The sequence below is a fragment of the Brienomyrus brachyistius genome, chromosome 13 (genome assembly GCF_023856365.1).
Source record: "Brienomyrus brachyistius isolate T26 chromosome 13, BBRACH_0.4, whole genome shotgun sequence".
NCBI lineage: Eukaryota > Metazoa > Chordata > Actinopteri > Osteoglossiformes > Mormyridae > Brienomyrus > Brienomyrus brachyistius.
Genome location: NC_064545.1, coordinates 5,561,148 through 5,583,872, shown reverse-complemented (window position 1 = coordinate 5,583,872; position 22,725 = coordinate 5,561,148). Strand labels below are relative to the sequence as shown.

General features: G+C 48.1%; 1 protein-coding gene across 1 annotated transcript in view; it reads right to left on the bottom strand.

The window, feature by feature from the left end:
• LOC125706143 (cGMP-inhibited 3',5'-cyclic phosphodiesterase B-like) overlaps positions 1-22,725 on the bottom strand; it is a 46,704-nt gene that overhangs the window by 6,388 nt on the left and 17,591 nt on the right. The window contains exons 2-11 of the mRNA XM_048972700.1: positions 9,343-9,393; positions 7,112-7,360; positions 6,641-6,789; positions 5,252-5,355; positions 4,628-4,841; positions 3,217-3,308; positions 2,613-2,767; positions 2,345-2,479; positions 1,289-1,400; positions 927-1,040 (exon numbers count right to left, since the gene is read on the bottom strand). Of these exons, the coding sequence (XP_048828657.1) occupies positions 927-1,040; positions 1,289-1,400; positions 2,345-2,479; positions 2,613-2,767; positions 3,217-3,308; positions 4,628-4,841; positions 5,252-5,355; positions 6,641-6,789; positions 7,112-7,360; positions 9,343-9,393 (1,375 nt within the window). The remainder of the gene's footprint in view (positions 1-926; positions 1,041-1,288; positions 1,401-2,344; positions 2,480-2,612; positions 2,768-3,216; positions 3,309-4,627; positions 4,842-5,251; positions 5,356-6,640; positions 6,790-7,111; positions 7,361-9,342; positions 9,394-22,725) is intronic.

Here is a 22,725-nt window from a genome sequence, read left to right as displayed (position 1 = left end):
CCAAGCTGCCCCCTCTGCAGTGTAAAACCGAAGTGTCTTTGTGGGTACAGCCTGGTTTCTGTATGCCAGTGGAAAAGCACCAGTACCCTCCTGTTCCCCATTCAGTCACTGGCTATGCAAGTACAGCATAAGAGAGCGTGTACATAATATTAATTAATACTTTATTGATCCCTGTGGGGAAATTCTTTTTTCACCTGCCCCATTTTGCTCCCTATGAGAGCAAGCTTGGCCATGAAGGGCAGCCACCCGTTGCGGTTCCCAGGGAGCTGGAGGTTAAGAGCTTGGCTCAAGGACTTGCAGACATGCCGGCTTGAGCCAGCAACCTTCTGATCACAGACACAGAGGCTTAGCCCACTGAGTCACACGCATGCAAGTTATATTACATCATCATTTTAATCGGTCAGATTGGCCTGGATCATGCAAAAGAACCAGGCCGAGGAGCCAAAATATGCCCCAAATGCATCAAAACCCAAACTGAATGCAGACTAGGCTCTGACACTGACAGACACAAAGGACTTAATAAATAACCTCCAGGACAGAAACCTCTGTAAACAGTTTTCCTTGGCATATAAAACTAGCACGGCACACAACAATTGTATCCAGTATACAAAATAGTTTTTTTATAGGTTAATTATTGTAATGCAAGTTCAAGGAGATTTGTAAAAAGTTGTGTTTTGCTTTTTGACTGAGATGACATTTCATTCCAGTGGCATGGGATAAACCGAGCAGATTGTATTGCTGTGATGCTACCTAACAGAAATAAGTCTAGAGTTAGGCTTGTGTGAAGGATGGTTGTACGTCTCTGTTAATGACATCTTGAGAAGAATGAAGAATGCAGAGAGGAAAGACCCTCCCATGTGTGGGGTTGAGTGAGACAGAGCGAAACAAGGGACACTGACGTCTGAGGGGGAAGAGGCGATATTGACCTGTGTCACTTCCTGTCACATTCTCGCTGGAGGCCTGCTGGAAGCCGGGGATGGGTCTGGTGGTCAGGTACCATACGGCGTGCAAGACGTCTGTGGCGTGGACGCGGTTGTGATCTGAAGAGAGATCGAGAAGGTCACCGTACATGAGAAAGGAGGCGCTGGTCTAGCCCACATTTCCAGCACAGCAAGCAGCAGCATTTGTTCCTTCAGTCGCCCCCTAAAATCGAGAAAAGCCGTTCAAGAAAATTCACACACTTTTTCCCCAAAGGCGGTAAATCCCACCTCCCCCATGAATCATAACGTTTTTAAACTTCTCTTTACAGCACAAGAATCACACGTGAAGACAAGGGCTCCCCACTTACAGGGAATATCCCGATAGCCGTTCTCTAGTGCACAGAAGTACATCATGAACTCCCGGGTGGGAATTTTGAAGATCTCAAAGAGGCCAGTATCCTGGAACAGCGTGTAGGTCACCTGGAGAGGAAGCAGAAAGAAGGAAAGCCAGAACTCCGTCAGACAGCCGAACACGAACCATAACTAACACGTTCAAAGCATATATCATATTCCAATACGGAACCATTCCATGGTTAGATATAGGCTTAAAGGTCAGCTTTTAAGTTTACACTAACATAAAAGCACAAATATCCAAACTTTGCTGATTTCATAAGATTTTTTTTTTTATTACGCAAGCATAAAGTAATGATGAAAAATAAATACAACCATTGAAATAAGTTTTTAAATAAAAATGTTCAGAGGTTATGCACTGATGCTAATCACTGAACACATCCAGTTACGTATCACGGCTGCAGAAACCTGGAATAACAGATCAACGCGGCAAAAACTGTTTATTATTTGGTCATTGAGGCAAATGAAATCAATATACTGGTACCACATACACTGAAAATGTAAAAATAATAATACAGGCAGTTCTCAACTAATTTGTCCCATAAACCCTTATATAAGTCGAACTTCATGCAATCAGACAGACTGTCCCATAACCACTAAAGACAGCTTATAAGCAAGAAAAAGAAAGATAAAAGTATACTAATGATCAGTACTAAAGATCGCATATTCAAATAAATAACCTGTAAATTTCCTTACAGGCGTTTGTTGCCTTTTTTCATTAACGCTCCTGTAAACTCTATATATCTGGGATATTTTTTTGCAAAAGTCTGGATTTACACTTCAGCTTTACATAGGCTGAGGGCTGCCTGCATATCACCAATACTTATAATTCAGGTTATATACTACACAAGATACATAAAGCAAATTGAAGCATAAAGATTGAAGTGTACAGGTCATGCAGCTAGTCTATATTGTGAATGTATACATACACAGCATGTAACTTTCTACTGGGTAATGCCCAGGCCTACGGCCTGCCACACATCAGCCCCAGCCTGACACGACGCAGTACTGACATAGCTGAGGATGCGGCCTGTCTTCCCTCCCGTCCGCTCCACCAGGTCGAATATCTGGAAGTTCCAGTTGTTGATGGCCTCCATGAGGGCCTCTTGCTCCTGCAGCAGAGGGTCGAGCACAAAGTCCTCTTCGCTCTAGGGAGGGGGAGATCAGGACTGGTTACTTTCGCAGACACCAGTTAGGTTAGAGCGCTGTGTCAGCTTGACTGCATTAGAGGCAGGGCAGGTTGATGATGTTGCCCTGGTGTTAGTGTGACCACCACTGCACCTCCACATCCAGGTCCTGCCGCTCTTGCGTGAGCTGCTGCTCCTTGCTCCCCTGGACCCCGCTGGCTGAGCTGGGTCCGCTCTCTCCCTGTGTCTCTGTTTCGGGGTCCTCCACCCTGGACAAGGCATCGCCTGGGCAGTCTGTGCCTTCACCCTCTGTAAAAGCAGACCAGGTCCACAAGTCATCCTAATGCAAGACAGTAACTGCAGTTCCAACATTTATCGATATAAATGACATGGTTACAAGGACGTCTGTTCTAAATCAGATGGTACACAAGTGCATGCTCGTCAGAATGGGTGTGGTCAACATAAAGGGTGTGGTCAACATAAAGGGTGTGGTCAACATAAAGGGTGTGGTCAACATAAAGGGTGTGGTCAAGTAACTTCAGTGGGATGGAAATGAAGAGTTGATCAATGCTGCAGGATTAAAATGAGCGGAAGTAGAATGGAAGTAAGGGTTGAGAGTAAGTTTAAAGATATGAAAGAAAGAGAGCAGATCACATGGTCACCCATGTGCCAAAGCGAGCCGCAGTGAGGAAAGTGGACCTCACAGTAATGCAGACTCCGCCTCCCCCCTCCACGACACACCCAGCCAGGGGCATTACCTGAACGGCGCCGCTGAGGATCTGCAACAGACTGCGGGTGCATGTCGCCCACGTCCACACTGTGCACACTCTTCAGCACCTGCCGGCCGCAGCTGGGGGGACCGGATACACACGCGCGCACACATGCACACATACACACACGCACATGCAGACACATGCACGTACACACACACACACACACACAAACACACAAGCACGCACACAAGCGACAATCAACAGATGTATGTACACACGGCTCAGAACTAACATTGTTCCTTTGTGTAGCGCACAACCAAAATTCCCAATAAAAGTTGTCAACTTGGGGGTGGGGCTGGTATATGTGTGTGTGTGTGTGTGTTTTCACCGTGCACTCCACAACCCACTGAGAATAATTTCACGGCCCACTCACCTGGTGAGAAATACCGATTTAAAGCCAGTTCAGATCTGATTTGGACGCTAACCAATAAGGTTCACGTAGAAAAACATGCATTCAGATAATGTATAATGGTTAACTTCCACAAATTAGGGAATTACAAAAATGGCAGAGGAAGGGAAAGAAAATCAGTGAGAGGTTCGGCATTTTTCCACACAGGTGGGAGGCGGTCATGAGGGTGTGAAATACGCACAAATTAAGTGGCGCGGCATGGCGTGCAGGACGGGGGTCTGAAACGTGCCGTGGAGTAGCTCACATTAAGCTTTCATATGTAATACTTATTTTTTGCTCAATAAGCTCTATTTCAGTGCCGTCGTTTTGTCATGCAAAGAAGCCCTTTTTCTACAATATGCCTTGTATATGCATTTATATTAGTCTTCTCAGAGATAAGACCATTTCCCATGAGGACAGTTCAAGGCTTCTGTAATAAAATTGCTCAGCTTGTATGGCCTAAAAGTATCCCTGCATCAGACTAGGTTTCACCTCCATATGGACACAGATACCAAGAACAGAGAAATTATTACTTGCATGTGACCCCAGCTAATAAAGGCTTTTTACTGTCCTTAGTCACCGTTTTATATCTCAAAGTGAAGCCCCCCCATTTTCATAGAGAAGTCAAATATCAAAACAATCCACAGCTTAGATCCGGCATAACCAGGCTGAATACACAGTTGTACTGCTGAATACCTCAGTCAGACGTAACCATAAACTATTTTGGGTCAGTAAGGCCACCCAGAACCACATGATGGCAGCATGTCTAAGGAGCCTGAACACTCAGTGGATGTTTATTAATGCTTCCGTAGTACTGGCCAGCCATGATACAGATCATGTTAAGATTTTGACAGTTAGCTGCCCACGCTGCTCTCAGGCTCACCCAGCCGTGGCGCATGTATATCCTGAAAACTCCCCCGACTTTGTACCCTGGGTGGAGGGGCTTGGCGGGGGCTTGGAAGGGTGGTGGGCGGGGCTTAAGGGTGGTGGGCGGTGCATGGGCCATACCTGGCGCAGATGAGCGCACCGGACACCCGGAACTGGGGATGGAAGTCAGGTGAGCTGAGGGTGTACCCCAGTGGCTTGTGCAGGCTGACGCTGGGTTTGGTGAGGAAGTCCGCTGTGTCTGGGAACTCGACGGGGGAGCGCTTCACTGGGCCTAGGCTGGCAGACGGAGGGCTGTGACTGGGGGAGCTGAGCGGGCTCAAGCTGGGGGACGTGCCTGCGGACACACACACGCAGACACGTTTGCATTCATATCTTTGTGGGGACTCTCCATTTCTATAGGCAACACTTATCTAAAAAAATGGAAATACTATCAGGCAGCACCTCTATTTCAGCGTATTACACACAAGACAGCTGAAGGTGCTCGGTGGCTCAGGTGGTCACGGGTTCGAGGCTCTAACCAGAAGTGCACTTGGAGCCTGAATATTTCTCCTGCATTTGTGTGCTTTGTGGTTTCACACTGCAGATGGACTGGGCCTGTAAATCAGCCTGAATGTTTTACATCCTGTGATGGACTGGCATCCCATCCAGAATGTCCCCTGGGCAAGTCCCTGTCTATCCTATTCACAGCTGAAATATGTAGCATATGGGAAATACAGCACCTCCCCCCCCGACCTCCCAACTCACCTGCCCTCCTGGGTGCTGCGTGGTAAGTGAGGGACACCGAGGAGGACCGCGGTTTGGGGATGGTCAGCAGGCTGGCATTCGGTCCATTGGGTGGGGAACCCTGGCTTTGAAACAAAAGGTCGTCGTGTCAGTCATACGGGTCAAGGCCTTGGCAGATCACATGACCCCCGAGCCAGGCCTGTACGATCCTCATCCGGAGAAATTACACTGCACACATATCGATACACACCCAAGCGGCTGTGTGCAAAATATATCCAACTAATATCAAGCATGACTTGTCAACAGCAATGTTAATATCGTGGTTCCGCTTAAGTAAGACAATAAAAAAAACTGCAAAAAAACAGGGCTTCCAGAAAAGACCACTTCATAAAAGAACCAAGTTTCATGAATATTTTGCAGACAAAACCATACACAGCATCTCAGCTGTTTACTGCCATCTAGTGGAAAATTAAAGACAATGCAACCCAGTCCATGTCTTATATCAGAATAAAATTTACCTTCAAAAAATCCAAAACGCCTTAAATGACAGATAAATGACAATTTCTTACCTTGCATGTGTAATTTGAAACACATTTAAACAATGCTACACTATTACCCATAACAAGGCACTTGGCTATAGAACAGGGTAGGTAATCTTATCCAGCAGTTCTGTTTGTGGGTTTTCGCTTTCCAACATTCAGTGCACCTTCATAATGCATTTATAAAGCATTCATAGAGCATTCATAAGCAGCATGTAAGTATACCTTAACATTCTAGCATACTTTAACAGCTTAAATATACTACCAAATATTATATGATAGTAGCAAAGATTATATATTATATGTATATTAAAGCTGTTAAGGTATGTTAGGATGTGTAGGTATACTTACATGCAGCTTACGATGTTCTATCAATGCTAAATGAGTTCATTATCAGGGTGAAGTTAATGTAAAGCATTACCTATTATTCTAATCATGTGTGGTTTGAATCCAGTGTCTGCTCTGCGTGTAGTTTGAATGTTCTCCTCGTGTCACTCCAGGTCCCTCCCACAATCCAAACACATATATTTATGTGCCTTATCAACTTGTTATTGCCCACTGTGTGTGTTTGTAAGTGAACATGCATGTATCTGTGCTCTGCTGTAAACATGCATCCTGTTCAGGGTATATCTCTGCCAGGTGGAACAGGCTCGAGGCCCCAGGGTAATGGATGGTGAGATTATGCATTAAAATCATACCTTCCAAATCAAACACTCATCCAATCATCATTGTAAACTAGGTTTACTTTTAAATACCCTTCCGAATCAGCCCCACAGCGGCCAAAAAACAAAAAGGTAAAATTAAAAGACAATGTTAATATCGTGGTTCCTTAAAAACGACATGAACACATTGGAAGGCAGAGCGCCCTCACCTGGTCAGCGAGAGCTCCGCGTGGGGCCTCTTGCCGTTACTGCGCTCCCAGCGTGTCGCCGCCGCTGCCAACTCCAGCGGCGGGAGGGTGGAGGTGGTGGAGCTGCGCCGCGGCTGTGGAGTCGGCAGGCTGTTCCTGCTGCTCATGACCTGTAGGGGGAGACAGAGGGACACGATGGCGACTACAATTGTGGTCGGCCCCTTTTAGTCAGGATCTCATCATTCATTTAGCGCTAAATAGAAAATATTTTTTTAAAAAATTGAAATAAACTCTAAGGAATATCACTGGCATCCAGCAATTAGAGTCCATGACTAGATAAGAATATAATCGTCATATATGACAAGACACCCGTTTGCCAGTCATTAGTGATCAGATATAAAACAGTACAACTTCTGGGAATCAAACACCAGCCCATGTTCATTCTCCGCAGGGTCTCCAAACACGGGCACGATTCCAGAATCCGGGTCCTACCTTGTGCGGCTTCCTGTCGCCCTTGTCAACGGGGTCCTCGGCCCCGGTGCAGGGGTAGAAGCCAGGGAAGGGTGTGAAAGGGTTGACGCGAGGCCGGCAGGAGCCCGAGAAGGTGCCCATGAGGCTGCTGACGGAGCGCAGCGAGGAGGCGACCTGCGCCGGCACAGCCGGGTCCGCCAGCAGCTCCGTTACCAGGTTACGCGCCTCGTTGATCATGGACAGGTCCACCACATTCCCGGCCAAGGCCCCCTAGCGACAGGAGGGGGAGGCAAACTGTTCACATCAAGACGCTTCTGGCCCAGTTCTCAAGGTTAAGCCTGGTGCTTTTGTTAAACCGGATAAAACTTTATGGGGCCGATTTCTTGTCATTTACAAGGAAACGATAAAACGCACTGACTTGCTTCCCAACATCGGTCCCTGGTGTTTATTTTACTGGTTCTGGGCATTTTTTTAAAGCTGCTGTGAATTTTCTAAGCATCGTCTAACAAGTTTTATCCGTTGAGAACGTTTTCCGCCCTTTATGCTTTATTAATCTAACAAAAAAAATGTAAATAAAAAAAAAAAAAAAACGTGCATTTCCTGTATCTTTCAAGTGATTTTCTGCAGAGTTCGCCTTTTCAATGTGCTGTGTTCCATCAGCAAAAGAGGCCAGGAGTTTTTCTTTTTTAATTTTGTTTGCAAGAAGATAAAGGGGATATTATTGTCATAAAAATATTATGCAAAAAAATACCAAGGAAAAAAAAAGTACTTTTTTTGCTGAAAATTCTTCAACGGAATGGCCCCATGACTTCGAGCATTAATGTCCTGTTATCTTCGAAAGTACACTTTTTCTCAAAGTAAGAAATGCTTGGCTGCTTTCTTATTACTAGATAATGTGAACAGGAAGTTATAAAATAGCTTCAAATTCATAATAAAACAATCTAATTTTAGGTTTAGTGGACATAACCCCGAGGCCAGGAGTCATGGACCATATGAACGGCTAGCATGCCGCAGCTGCGCCTTGGTGCCCCCTCGTGGCCAAAGCTGGCGGGACGCGTGACAACAGAAGCCGTGAGACTGGAGACCGTCAGGCCAGCTCACAAAAGGCCTGCAGGCCGATGTTCGCTGCAGTCCTTGCAGGAGACACACAGACACACAGAAGGATGCGCAAAGTTAACACGCATGTACATGCTCCCTTAAACACAGCCGACTACACTGAGGTGGTGATGAATTATTATCATAAAGCTATAAAGCACCCCCCCCCCCCCCCCAACCCCACAAGGCCGTGCCAGCTGGGGGGCTGCCTACACAGAGCCAAGCTGGGCCAATCCTATCGATTTTGCGTGGCTAAAAGATGGTCGGACATTTTGGGCAGCCGTGAAAGTAATAAAAGAAAGTGGGCCCACACTCCCCCCCGTCTGCCACCACACAAACACCGCCCCACTGACTCGGTGACGTCAAAAGTGTGGGGCAGGAAGGGGAGGAGGGGGGCGCGCACATAAATAACACCAGCAATAATCTTGCCGCAGCCATGCCAGAATGGAGATTTATCAGGGGCTGGCAGGAGTGGGACTGCTGCAGTGTGGCGGCATGCTCTCCCCCCCCCCCACCAAAGGGAGACGCCCAGCCAATCAATGACCTGGTTACCTTTGCTTAAGGTGACTGAGCAGCAGAAAAAGTGGGCCTTCAGTTAGACTGACGTCAGCTGGTTTTTTCATCTACCTGTGTGGTTGTCACCATGGTGGGGGGGGGGGGGGGGCAGTTTATTTCAGGAAATTAGTGTCTATGGGCCTGAAACAGAAACTCGCTGGGGTGCCTCTGTGACGCTCGACGGCCAAGAGCCACACATAGAGGTGAGCGGACCGACATTACTGCAGGACGTACCACCTTCACACAGAAGGGGATGGAGGATAAAGATTAGCGCAGATAAGCGCCGGGGGGGGGCGGGGGGGGGTATTTATTTATTTTCTTATCACCTTCAATCTTAGAATTTCCCATGTGGTGAGAAAATATCAGCAGGATCTTTAGGACCAGCCTGGGTATCTGGTTTCGTACTTCCGGGTCAAATCCACCCCCAGTGTCCCTCTCAGATGATGGTCCCCGTAGAGAGCGCTGTCCACACCATAACTCCAGGCTAACCACGTGCAGCCGTATGCGGCGAGAATGATGACATCATAGGTGTGGAGGCCATGAAGTCCCCCCCCCCAAAAACACACACACACACACACACACACACACACACACACACTGACCTGATACTGTGGCTTGTACCACTGCTTCAAGTCCCAGTCCCAAAGAATCATCTAGAAGAGGAGAAGAGAAACACAGGTTAGCTGGAGGGTTGGGGGGGGGGGGGGGGGGGGGGCAAGACTGCAGAGACAGCCAGGGCCGGCTGTGGGAAACAGTCTGTACGCCTGGGGGAGACACACCTGACCCCCAACACTATCACTCCTCACGTCACACCGTAACACTTTCTCAGGACACCACAGCTGCAGCGACTGCACGTTTGCATGAGTGTGAACACATCCGTCGCGGTGTGTGGTACGGCGTTTTGGGAACCTCACCCCTGACAGCTCTTCCCAACTCGCACACACTCAGCGCCGAATCCTCAGGTGACCCCAGAGGCTCAGACGTCACAGTGACGAGGGAACCAGCCCCACAAGATGACATCCATTCAGTGGCAGGATAACATTGGTCAAAAACACACACACACACACACACACACACACACACACACACACACACACACACACACACACACAAGGAATTCAGACACTCAACTATTGCTGCATACTACCACTTATATGCAGACTGCATTTCAGGGCAAAGAGAGACAGCCTCATACGACGGCATGTTGTGGAGGAGGACCCAAATTATATTCCACATTTCTTAACGTTTATATTGTGTCTCAGGTCGAATAGCACAACAGATTCGCAGAGAGAGGGAGAGCCAGAAGGGGAGAGCAAAAGAGAGGGTGAGAGAGAGAGAATGAAAGAGAGGGAGAGAGCGAAAGAGCGAACGAAAGAGAGCTGCAAGCCACTGAAACCACAGAGAAACGTCAACAACGAGCTTCTCAGATCCTATCTGGCCTAATTACGTCAATTGGGTGGATTTTCATGTTATCTGTGCAGACAGAAAAAAGAAAAACCACACAGAGGAGAAGGCCGCATGCAGCTCCTGCATTGTCCCCCGCCAAAGAATGACAGAGTGCTTCAACCTCCTTGGGGGGTTGGAGGAGTGGGGGGGGGGGGGGGTGAGGGGGGGTAACGTTTCCTTCAGGCCGCACCGCACACCACTTAAAAAGTACACTGTTACTTTAGGGTTAAAAAAGCAGCATATGTGGGGCAGGTGAGGGGGGTTAGCAGCCAAGATGGTGGCTGTAAGGTGGACAGGGAAAGTGGACTGACTCAATCGGATCCACATGGAAGATGCACCCGGACAGCCGCGATCGTGGCAGAATGCCGATCGTGACGAGGCCGGTAGTTTCAGAAACCCGCCAGGCTAAAGAAGGACGAGTTCCTAACGCCCTTTTTTAATGGCTAGTCTGAACTCCGCTTCAGTTTGGCAGCTACTCCTGGGAAAAAAGACTGAAAACGACTGTTTTACTTTCACTCTATTTATTGTTCTTCTGCATTTTTGTCCCGATTATAAGTTTTATTGCATGCTTGTCCGTTTATGTGAGGGCACCACCGGAAACAATAGAAATTCCTTGTACTTTTTGTACTTGCGATTCAGAACATCCTGTGCAAAGTGTCTCGCTGCAAAGCACGAAAGGCGGTTTGAGCCTGTGTCCATCCATCCGTCCATCCAGGTCAGGGTCAAGCACAAGGTGGCAGGATGGCGGAAGGTAGGAGAGGACTTTTGAAGTGGTGCAGCCCTTCTGTCACAGGGAGCATCTACCTAGTTAAAGTGGTTTATTTGTTCTTAACTCTGCAAGGGGTAGCGGTGGAGATCCCAAGCGATGAGAAAGCAAGACCGGCCTTCATAATTTACGCTAAGGCACAATGCATCCCTACAATGTCACTTCTAGCCAACCAGCATAGAGACTTCGCTAACAAAATGCCAATATAACCAAGATTCATCAGCAAAGCCTCTATTAAAGCACGTCTGGTGCCGGGAATGGATGGTACCATGAATAAGGTGCATGAATGACCCAACTCAATCACGTGCGTTTCTCTGATCTGTCATCACGCCGGTCCTGGGACCCTGCGCTCTTACAACACAAGACGTCTCATTGAACAAAATGGAAATGATCCGTGTCCGCCATCAGCATCTGCTTAACACTCGCCAGACATTAGTTCAGCAAATAAGTGTTGCCGTGGCAACCCAGAGGCACAGTAAGCAAACAATGATACAAACGCCATGGCAACTGGATGGCGGACGAGAGAGATGGGGAAGGAGCAGGGCTGGAGCCGGGTTTGTTTGCGGTGGGCTGGCATGGTGACGCAGCGGCGATGGGACGAGCTGGCAGAGCAATGCGAACGACGCGGAAACGTTATATCTGCGTCTCTCGCCAGCTTCGCTTGGTGCCTGTCCCCAAACAATAAGAAAGCGGAGAAAGCACAAATGAGAGGTCAGCGGGCGGACGTCTGTGTGTGTGTGTGTTTGTGTTTGTGCGTCCGTGTGAGTTTGTGTGCATGCGGTACAACAGAATGGCTTCCACGTCATGGCAGAAAAGTCAAAATGAGAGAAATGTGGGAAGACGTGCAAAACACACAGGTAAATACACACACACACACACACACACACACACACACACACACACGTTTGCATTTATAACTTTTGTGGGGACCATCCATTCATTTCTATAGGCATGACCCCAGGGATGACAACCTTCACCCCTCCTCAGCCCTAACCTTCAACATAACTTAAGTAATCAAACAAAATAAAAGACTTTTGGCATTTTTAATTTTTTGATTGCAGTCACAGATTTTTATAAAATTGAATTTCCCCTTGTGGGGACTGGAAAAAGGTAACATGTTACAGGTTTTTAAAGTCTGAAGGTTACACGCAAATGAGTGAAAGCCATAGCCACTTGTTGTTCGATTACAGTTCTGGCAGTAGTGATGGACTGGCACCCTTCCTGGGGGAACATCCCCTTGTGCCTTGTGCTGCCATGTACAGGTTAACCGTTCGGAAAGATTTATGGATGATCAATCTGGTTAAACACTCCCTCACCCATAGTTACGATAGCACAACAAAGGGATTCTTTCTTGAAAATTGTTATTACCAATATTAGAGCAGTGACCCAGTTCTATCTTCAATATGAAGGAACTTAGTTGTTGTCTAATTTGTACACTGCGTTTCCCAAAGAAAAGATGAGAATCTTTCTCTGGAACTTACTTCGGCTGCCCTAGGACATACCTGTGCTTCCCATATCCATTTGCCCCAAACAGGACACCTGGACACAGGAGTATAGGGCACAGTCAGCAGGGGCTACATGATGTCATAGGAGTGGTGAGTCAGGTCACAAGAAACAGCCAATGAGAGAGAAGGTAGGTTACGTGGGCCAATGGGAGCAAGTGCCCCCATTCTGCTGCGGTCCACATGTTCCTGAGCTGTCAGTGGGCAGCAAAAAACACACCAAGCACTTAAGAAAAAGCCTAGAAAAATATGACAAATAAACAACAGAGAATATCTTTAAAAACAAGAATTAACAAAAAGTTTATCAGTGAAGGGTACACTTTTTATTTAACCTGTTTACTGCCTAATTTAACAAGCAATTTAAGTAAAGCATGTCAGAAATTCCTGTTTTTTCTGCCTTTGAAATGCTTTCATATTGATTTCTATCAAACAAGTTTTCAATTAAATATCACAAATGAAACCTGATAGCATCTTATCAGACTGTGGGAGCATCTCACTACCACATGCTACAACGAGACCACGTACCGCCTGATTTCAGTAGCTCCTCTGGAAGCTCAAGGTCACGATTAACGCATACATCAACATACACACAACTACTTGGGTTGAATAGTGGTAAGTTTGGCTGCTCATGACGTTCTAACGTCCTTGTCAATCAGATGTCTTGGTCCCGCCTCCACTAGTTGCTTGGACCCACCTCCTCTACAATCTGATTGGTTATGTCTTGGAACTAGGGCTGCAGCTATCGATTATTTTAGTAATCGAGTAATCTATCGATTATTCCATCGATTAATCAAGTAATCGGATAAGAAATACTTTTTTCTTATTAAAGAGCAATCGTAACTATTCTTAAAATGAATAACTCATGTGTTTCTGTTTTAGTAACATTTTTAATGACTGAACTCCATACAACTGACAAAAGAACTAAACCCTTTTAGTGCATTTATGTAGATATTTGTTTTGCTTTTTAAAACAAAACACTTTCTTAAATGCAAAAATAAAATGTCAAATAAAATTACTGAAAAGGTATACATATATCTTAAACTAAGGCATAAATTAAAATGGCCTTTACTCTCTGTGTTCTTGTACATTTATAGGAGGCATAAAAAAAGTTCTGACAGGATTGTATCTCCTGGATGAGAGAATGCTGTGTTCATGTGTGTGTGTAAGTGAATGTGAGTGAGAGTCTGTGTTTAAGTGTGTTAGAGAATGAGTGTGTGTGCGTAAGCCTTTAAAGGAGCATATGTGGCGGTTGGATAATTCAGTGTCTGAGTTTCACTGGCCCAAGGCTGTTGGGAAAGGGGGGGGTAATTTTTATGTTATATTTCTAATATATTATTTATATTATTATAATTATGCAACATTATTCATATTAATCTAAATCTGCAGAATAATATTACTAAAGCCTTGAAATAGATGTAGTTGAGTACACCCCATGCTCCCCTTTAGACTCACCCCTGCATGCTGCAGGTATCACTGTGACAAAGTGTGACCTACGGCTGCTGTCAGCCTGCTGCAAGTTGCCAAATTTAAATACTCGAACTAAGCTAACAGTTTATCTGTATACAAATAGCTTCTATTTTAATTTGTACAGCTTTACTGTAGCTTTGCTGCTATGGAAGACAAACGGCGGTGGATGGGAGCAGCTGAAAACATCGCTTTTCTTCACCTTTCAGCTTGTAGAACAGCTGGTTTGGTTAAGGACTCTCGCCAGCTCTTTACCAGTAAAGGTTTAGTAGCGATTACAAGCACTGCTGTTCTTTTCCGTCACTCCACCTGAGTTCACCACCTCTGTAACGGAACCGTCTTTTTACTCTTTGCTGTTAGTGTATAGACAAACTCCAGCTCCGCGTTAATTAACTATAGCTTCATTTTCACTGTTGTTGTGTTATCGGTGTTTTTATTGAGGAGAAATATGAGCTGCTTGGCCTGAATCGCGTTATACTATTTTATTCAGACATGTGCCCATAAATACGTTTCTATCGCATGGCTATGCCTAGCCGCAGAGGTGAGTGACACGCTCGCGCTTACCTTGTACTGGTTCCGCTCTGTGGTAAGCTAATTCGGTTTTACAATGGACACATTGTACACTATTTTCGCTTTTCTTTTGTTTGAAATGGCCCCAAACGTCAGACATTTTTTGTCCTTTTCTCTGACTTTCCTAGCGATTTTCTTAGTCTTCCTCCATCGCGCCATTAAATCAAACCTGCTACACGTAATGCAGCGTAAGCACACTGTGCGACAGTAATAATCCACCGAGTGACACAGGGTGATCACTAAGCAGTACATAGTCGTGCGGATTACACGAAGCATCGAAGCAAAGAATTTGCATGGATGGATTTTTTGTAATCTTGTTATTCGAGTTACTCGATGAATCGTTGCAGCCCTACTTGGAACCAATAATTTTTCATCCTCAGAACATTTTTGTGTAAGTAAAACTCTTACAAGCATCCCGCAGCCCCACGTACAGACAGCAGACAACAACTCGTTGGGATGCAAATTCAAACCTGGCAGCCAGAACTCACCCGGCACCCCCAGTCCAGCCAGGACAAACCCGGCACACGCGTCCATCCAGCTGGGACTCGCCCGACACCCCCCCCCCCCCGACAGACGGCAGGAGATTGAAGAACAAGAGATAAGAGGAAACCCGCTTTCCACAGTAAGCCACCCCCCGTCAGCAGGGCTGGGGTGCTGAATCAGTGGTAGCAGCCAGATAACGCCGGAGCCGGACCAGTGGATCAAAACTGCCCTCAGGTGTGGCATAGGAGAGCCTGGTCCTTGGCTCCATGACGGGGTGGGGGATGCACACCAAACAGGAAGCGAAGCACTTTATCTACAGGTTCCGGTTCATGTACCTCCCCCAAAGAGAGCAATACAAATAATAAAATAATAATAAAAGCCCCCACCTACCCCAACAACGGCCTCCTCTCACTGCTGTGGCCAGCCTGAAGGCCAAAACAAGAAAGGAAAGGAAAATCTTCTGCCCTCAGGCCATTGTCTCCCCTTCGAGGACCCCCAAAGCTAACAAACCACTGCACTTCTATCATACCACACTGTCACTGCATATCTTTTACTGCTGTTGATATACTCATTTTAATTTTGTAGGCCTTTTCAGAAGCATAGTTGCAGATGAATGGATGAGGAGCTGAGTCTCTACTGGGGGGCTGATGGCAAATTATTCATGACTTCAAGCCAATAAATACACATTTATTTTGGGGGACTGAGAAGTATTTTAGGAGGTCTAAAGCCCCCCTTAAATATGCCTAACCACGCCCCTGCGTCTGTTACCTTTATTGTTATTTTATTCTTAGTTACTCTTCTTATAACATTTTGTTTTCCTTTTATTCCCTTCAAGCACAATGCAGGAATCAGGTGGCAAAGCATCTCACTATGCAGTAGTACAGTGTTTGATCGCTTATGTGACAAATAAAAACATGAAAATATGAAACTTGAACACGCCACCCAAGCCGGGGGCCTGAACTGGGCCCAGCAAGACAGTGGCGTGCACCCAGGAACAGGCAGCTCAAGCTGGTCTCAGGCCCCACACTGGACTTTATGTGCGAGGAGTCGGCTGTGAGGGGATGGGGGGGCTGGAGGATGCATGTCACATTCCTGGGGGCGGAGGGGCGGCGCCCGGCAGTGCTGGTAGGTCCGTGCGTCTTTTCACGCCTGTGCTGCACTTTTCTCCGCAGAGCGGAGCCTGTAAGCAGCACAGCCCTCTGGGCAGGAAAACCTAGACATTCACATTTATTTCTTTTTACATTTACATTTTGCGTGCGCTCCCTAGGATCCGAACCCACGACCTTCTGTGTTCTGTGCTCAGCTACAGGAGCCCAACAGGCAACCTTACAAATTCCCCTACATAATAAAGCCATGACTGTGTTCTGGAAAGAAGGTACATGCAGATGTGCGTGTGAGAGACTCCCCCGAAATCGAAAGCAGCTCTCCACCAGGACCCCCCTCTGATCGGGAACACAGCACCTGGACAAAAAAAGCTAGCAGGTCGAGGCCACGGCTGCCGGACCAATTACAAAGCGAGAGGCGGCATTCGGCACGAAGGGAACGTGTGAGCGGACAGCTGATGGCCATCCTGTACTCGCCTGGGGGTGACTGCAGTGACCCACGTGATTTGGGAAGAGCAGCACTTCTCTTCAGGTTACCGGATGCGTGGGCGGCCCGGTGTGGTGCCTGGACGACCACGGGCCTGTTTGGCGTGAGAGACCGTGTGCCGGAGAGGAGGAAGGCATGCGCGTGCCGACACGCACACACCGTCAAGTCCTGGCTGACCCCTTCCTCTCAGCAAGAACGCAGGGGGGGGGAGCATAGGCCCCGGCATCACTGTGTCTCTGATTCTATCAGTGTGTGACAGCGCTGAAGCAATACGCCACAAACAGCGCCTACATGAGCGAAACAGAAGGCAGCTAAGGTGAGCGCAGGAGCCCACAACAAACAGGCAGACGCACGCAGGCAGACGCACGCAGGCAGACATGCAGCTGGCCCCTCTGCGCAGAGGTATTCACTGACAGCAGCAGTAGCCCCCCCCCACCAAATCTCTGTGCAAGGGGACTGTAGTGGGCCTGCGGGGGGGGGGGAGACAAGACAAGACAGAAAGACAGAAAGAAAGACAGAAAGAAAGACCAACACCACAGGAAACACAGATGGAATGAAGGGGGGGGGGTTGTAAGCAAATAGAGTGGGGGCAGCCATTGCTTCGAAAACATCCCTAACTAGCAGTCACCAAATCTAACCAAGCGGTTAACCCGAACCATAACCTGCCTGGTGACCTCTGTAACTGGACCTAAACGCAGGGCACAGCATGTGGTCGGCGCTTTCTAGCGACGGACAGCTCAGACTCAAAGCCGCTTACTGAGTGCTGAACACCGGCGACGACGAGGCCTGTGACTCGTGACGTTTAACCAGGGCACTCGGAAGGGGATGAGCGGCGACGAGGTTTAAAACTACAGAAGGCACAGGAACACGGGAAGTAACCAATATGCCGACAGAAACGGAAAGGATGCAAACAAGGCTACGTAGCAAAAGGGGAGCCGGGAGGTACCGACATCCTGAGAGACAGAGCATGTTTATGATGGGGGGGGGGCGTTTCTGTCACTGAGACCTGCACCTCTGCCGCCTGGACAGAAGCAGCACCATGGGACTGTTTGTGTGGGGGGGGGTGGCAGGGTGATGACATGCTTACGTTTACGACCCCAGCCAACCAGAGTCCCAGAACTGTCACACTCCTTTCAGCTCCGTCTAGCAAAGATTCCTTCCGGAAAAAGGGGGACAGGCTGGTGTCACGGCGGGAGGACACAAGAGATACGGCTGTGACCGTGTCTTGGGGGCATTTCAGAAAGTGACCAACCGGGTTTAAGAAAAAAAACAAAAAAGACAGAATAAGATAGATTTAAATAAAAGAAACGCAGAATAACTTGTATGCAGCCAAAAGATACTGGTAGAGGGCCGACTGGTCTACAGCTTTTCCTATTGGTTACTTAACTGGCTCCTATGACCAGGACCCAAGAAGCCCCACCTACTACAGGTTCAGAAGCCAGATGTGTAGTAGACCCATCCCTGGCTTTACTAGAAAGACCCAGAAAGGCCACGAAAGCACAAGAAGTGTTCTTGTCACTGAAAGTGATGAAAAGTGCGAGACAAAACGACGGAAAGTTGAAAAGATTGACGATAAATGTGCAATGAGCCCTTTTGTTTTCTAAGGTGGATCCTCATAAGGATTTTACAGCTGCTGTTCTACTTAAAAAAATCTTAAAAGAAATGTCATATTTTAAAGGCTTCCGGGATGAGGACAGGTGTAAAACAATTCCAGCCCATAACGTTAAAAAAAAAAAAGATGTTCTTTGCAATTGCAGTTTAAGGTCACGATCCGGACTCATGAAGTCATCACGCAGTTTAAGCCGCTCAAGAAAAAATGCAATGAAGGGATACAGAGTGGTTACAGAAAAGCAGGAAGCAAGAAGCCGATCTTAACGCTGTGGTGAGAGGGGGAGTGACAGGGGCGCACAAACGGCCAGCAGGGAGCGGAGTGACTCTGTCATGGTGTCCGGCGGGTGCGGAAACACAGACGTGTAAACAAGGCACATTCCAGGCCGCCTTCTCACCATCAGGAGTAAAGCCCCCCTCCCCACTCAGTCCAAACTGGAAATGCGCCAAGAGACATGCCGGGTGACATGCTGCACCGAGAAATGCGCCGTGTCGAGAGATGTGCCGAACTGAGAGACGCGCTGTACTGAGAGATTCACCTAGAGACACGCCGATAAATGGGCTGCACCTAGAGACGTGCAGAGACAAGAGATGCACTGCAACGAGATGCGCTGAAAGATATGCCAATAGACGTGCTGTGCCGAGAGACGTGCAGAGCTGAGAGACGTACTGCACCGAGATGTGCAGAGAGACATGCCTGGAGACGTGCTGTGCCGAGAGACGTGAAGAGCTGAGAGACGTACTGCACCGAGATGTGCAGAGAGACATGCCTAGAGACGTGCTGTGCCGAGAGACGTGCAGAGCTGAGAGACACACTGCACCGAGATGTGCAGAGAGACATGCCTGGAGACGTGCTGTGCCGAGAGACGTGCAGAGCTGAGAGACACACTGCACCGAGATGTGCAGAGAGACATGCCTGGAGACGTGCTGTGCCGAGAGACGTGCAGAGCTGAGAGACGTACTGCACCGAGATGTGCAGAGAGACATGCCTGGAGACGTGCTGTGCCGAGAGACGTGCAGAGCTGAGAGACGTACTGCACCGAGATGTGCAGAGAGACATGCCTGGAGACGTGCTGTGCCGAGAGACGTGCAAAGCTGAGAGACGTACTGCACCGAGATGTGCAGAGAGACATGCCTGGAGACGTGCTGTGCCGAGAGACGTGCAGAGCTGAGAGACGTACTGCACCGAGATGTGCAGAGAGACATGCCTGGAGACGTGCTGTGCCGAGAGACGTGCAGAGCTGAGAGACACACTGCACCGAGATGTGCAGAGAGACATGCCTGGAGACGTGTTGTGCTGGGGAATGTGCCAGACCAAGACGCACTGCATCGAGATGAACTAAGAGACACAGCAAGAAATGCACTGCAGCGAAATGCACAAAGAGACATGCTAAGACATGCTAAGAGATATGTTGCGGCAAGACATGCGCCACCCCAAGAGATGTGGTGCACCAAGAGATCCCAGGAGAGGCACCAAGCAACATGCTCCATGAAGTGACACAGCAAGCTGCACTTCGAGACGCTGAGGGAAGCTCAGTGCGGAGACGCTTCGACGTGGGTTTCACCGAGAGACGTACCAAGAGACCTACTGCACTGAGACCTGCTGAGAGATGCTGTGAGAGACATGCTGCACCGAGACCCACCAATAGATGCAGCGAGAGACGCCTCACTGAGACCCACCAAATAATGTGGTTAGAGACGCGGTGCACCAAGAACCTACGAGAGATGCAGTGAGAAACAAGCTGCATCGAAAAGACACGCTAAAGCGAGAACCTATGAGAGATGCGTGAAGAGATGCACTGCACTAAGATCCACCAACAGATGCAGCAAGATATGAGCTGCCCTGAGACCCTACAAGAGATTGCAGTGGAAGACCTCACTGAGACCCCCTGAGAGATGTGCCGCACTGAAAAATGTGCCGAAACATGCTGCGCCGAGAGACACCCTGTGAGATACTCTGTACCGAAAAACAGCAGAGCAAAAATGGACCAAGACAGGCTGCACCGACACATGCGTTGAGAGATGTGCTAAGCACCTGGTCAATTCTGGTGAGAAAGGAGCTGCACACTGAAGAAGGAATTTTTATTAATAATATTAGATCTTAGATGTTAACATACTATAGATAGTTCACATCAAAATCTACTGTCAAAACCACAGACATCACCACAAGAAGGTCAGCGGTGCCTGATCTGCTCTTGGCCAGGCTGCAAAGCGGTAAAAGGCATCCCCAGTACCTGGCCCACTCTGGGGCCCCCAGCCGGCCCTCGGCCGCATCCCAGTGACGGCAGCAAACAGGAAACCGGCGCCTAATATGGGCAGAGCAGTACAACCCGCGGGGCAGGAGACCTTGTAAGGGAACGTCTGCTGTTATCGGGGCGAATCGTGGCAGCCTCTTGGCGTAAACAGGGGACACAGGAGGCGTGGAACGGCAGCCAGCAGAGAAAGGGAGGGATGGAGAGAGAGAAGCAATGACGACAAGAAATCAGACTGTTGACAAGCAAACGGTTTTCAAACAGTCCCAGCCCGATCCAGAATGCTCTCTCGCGCTGTTATTTTAGCTGCAGCCTGCCCCCCCAAGGCTGAAATTTTACACAGTCAAACACTTGAAATGCCTTCAGCTCTAGTGCTGTTTTCTATCACTCCCCCACCCCCCATCCAAATGCTGGGTCAATTGAATACGCAACTGTCAGGGAATAAAAGGCGCGACTCTTAGGGAACAACGGGAGCTTTCTTTCAACTTTGGGGGGGAGGGGGGGGGGGACTGGCCGACCACGACGCACATGCCTCGCCGGGTCAGCGGCGGGCCGAGTGAGCATGGTGGCCACATCGCTCGCCGGCGCCCCCTACAGACACAGACTCACGTCTGCAGGACACTGTACCAACCCGCAAACTGTCGCATCATCTTTACTTTTACAAACAGTGAGAGAAGGTCGCAGCCTCCATCGTAGTCAGAGGAGGAGAAAGCATCTGCAAAAGCGAAGAGAAAGGAGGAGATCCGATTTGCCACCCGAACACTCTTCACTCTTTCGCTAACCTGGCCCAACTGGCCACTTTCAATATCTTTATGTTGCAACAGGTCAGCAGCTACAAACCCTGGCAACAAGAAAAAAAAAACACTAACTGTAGGAAAGCAAACACTGGTGGGATCATCTTAAACGCAGAATAAACCATCTGACACCTTGGAGGGAGACAGGAGCCTCTTGTCACTTCAGGACATAGGGTGGAAGATCCCATCAACACATAAGCAAAAAATTAACGAGTAAAAGCAGCTGGACATTCGGGCGTAAAGCAGTCTCTCAGCTAATCGAACCTACACTTCACTATCAAATTATTCATCACGGCAGAAATGCCGCCGTGATTTTACTCCATAATCTAAAGCGACCAAACGCACTCCACTAAGTCCTGCTTTGACGCTTTCACAGGTGCGCATGTTTGTGGGACAGATGCCTGGGAAGAAATGGAAAAGGCACCGAAATCGGAGCAGTGATGCTGCAGGGCCGCATGCGATGGAGGTTCCCCGATTCTGAAGTGGCTGACCCCCCCGGAGGCTGAATTATACCAGCCTTTTCCGTGTTTGGTCGCCTCGCACTCCACCCCTGGGACACCACCGGAAAGGCTACAAATGTCGACAAATTTTATCTCGTTAAGAAGACACTGGCTTACAAATTAGAGCTGGGGAAATAGCAGACTGATATCGGGTTGTGTTCACGGGTTGAGACACAAAAATATGCATCCCACAGTGACAGGAAGGAAAATACAAAAATTTAAAAAAAAACGTCCAAAGACGCTTGCGCCAAAGCGTGACCGACCGGGCTTTGCGAATGATTTCACGAATCCCTGTTTTCCACCTATCCCCACCCGGATTCTCACAGGCATGAGGCCCCTTCATCTTATCTTCTGCTCTTGGGATAAACATGTGCTGGCAATTTGCACTCGTCCAGCATCTACGGAGGAAGGATGCCAGGAATGCGCGGCCCTGGCGCTGCACGCGGGATCGCCTGGGGTCATGGAAACCATTGATTTTCATTAAACTGAAATTGCTTTCAATTAAAATAATGAAAACCATACAGAAACAAAGCAAGACAGTCTTATCCAATAAAGAGAGCACGTCTAAATATGTATACTGATTTTCAATAATAAATGTTATCTGAGAGTCTCCAGTATGATCATAATTAAGCCGCTTCGTGTGGGTCTTCAGGAAACACGAAGTGATACATGCATGTCGATCTGAGGCAGCGAAACTGAAAAAGCCAGAGAGGGAAAATCTAATAATGAAAAATAAGAATAATTAGCTCGATAGTGCAGTGGTTAGCACTGTTAGCATCTCGTGTTACTATGGGGTTCCCTCTGGGTTCTCCAGTCCCCCCCACCCCTGACAGTCTGGTAATATGCGAAATTGCCCGTAGGTGTGAATGGTGTGAGTGCCCTGTGATGGGTTGGCGCCCCCATCTTGGGTTATTCCCTGCCTTGTTCCTATTGCTTTCTGAAAGAGGCTCTGGGATCCCCGCAACCATGAATAGGACGAGTGGGTACAGTGGATCGTTAGATAGCAGAGG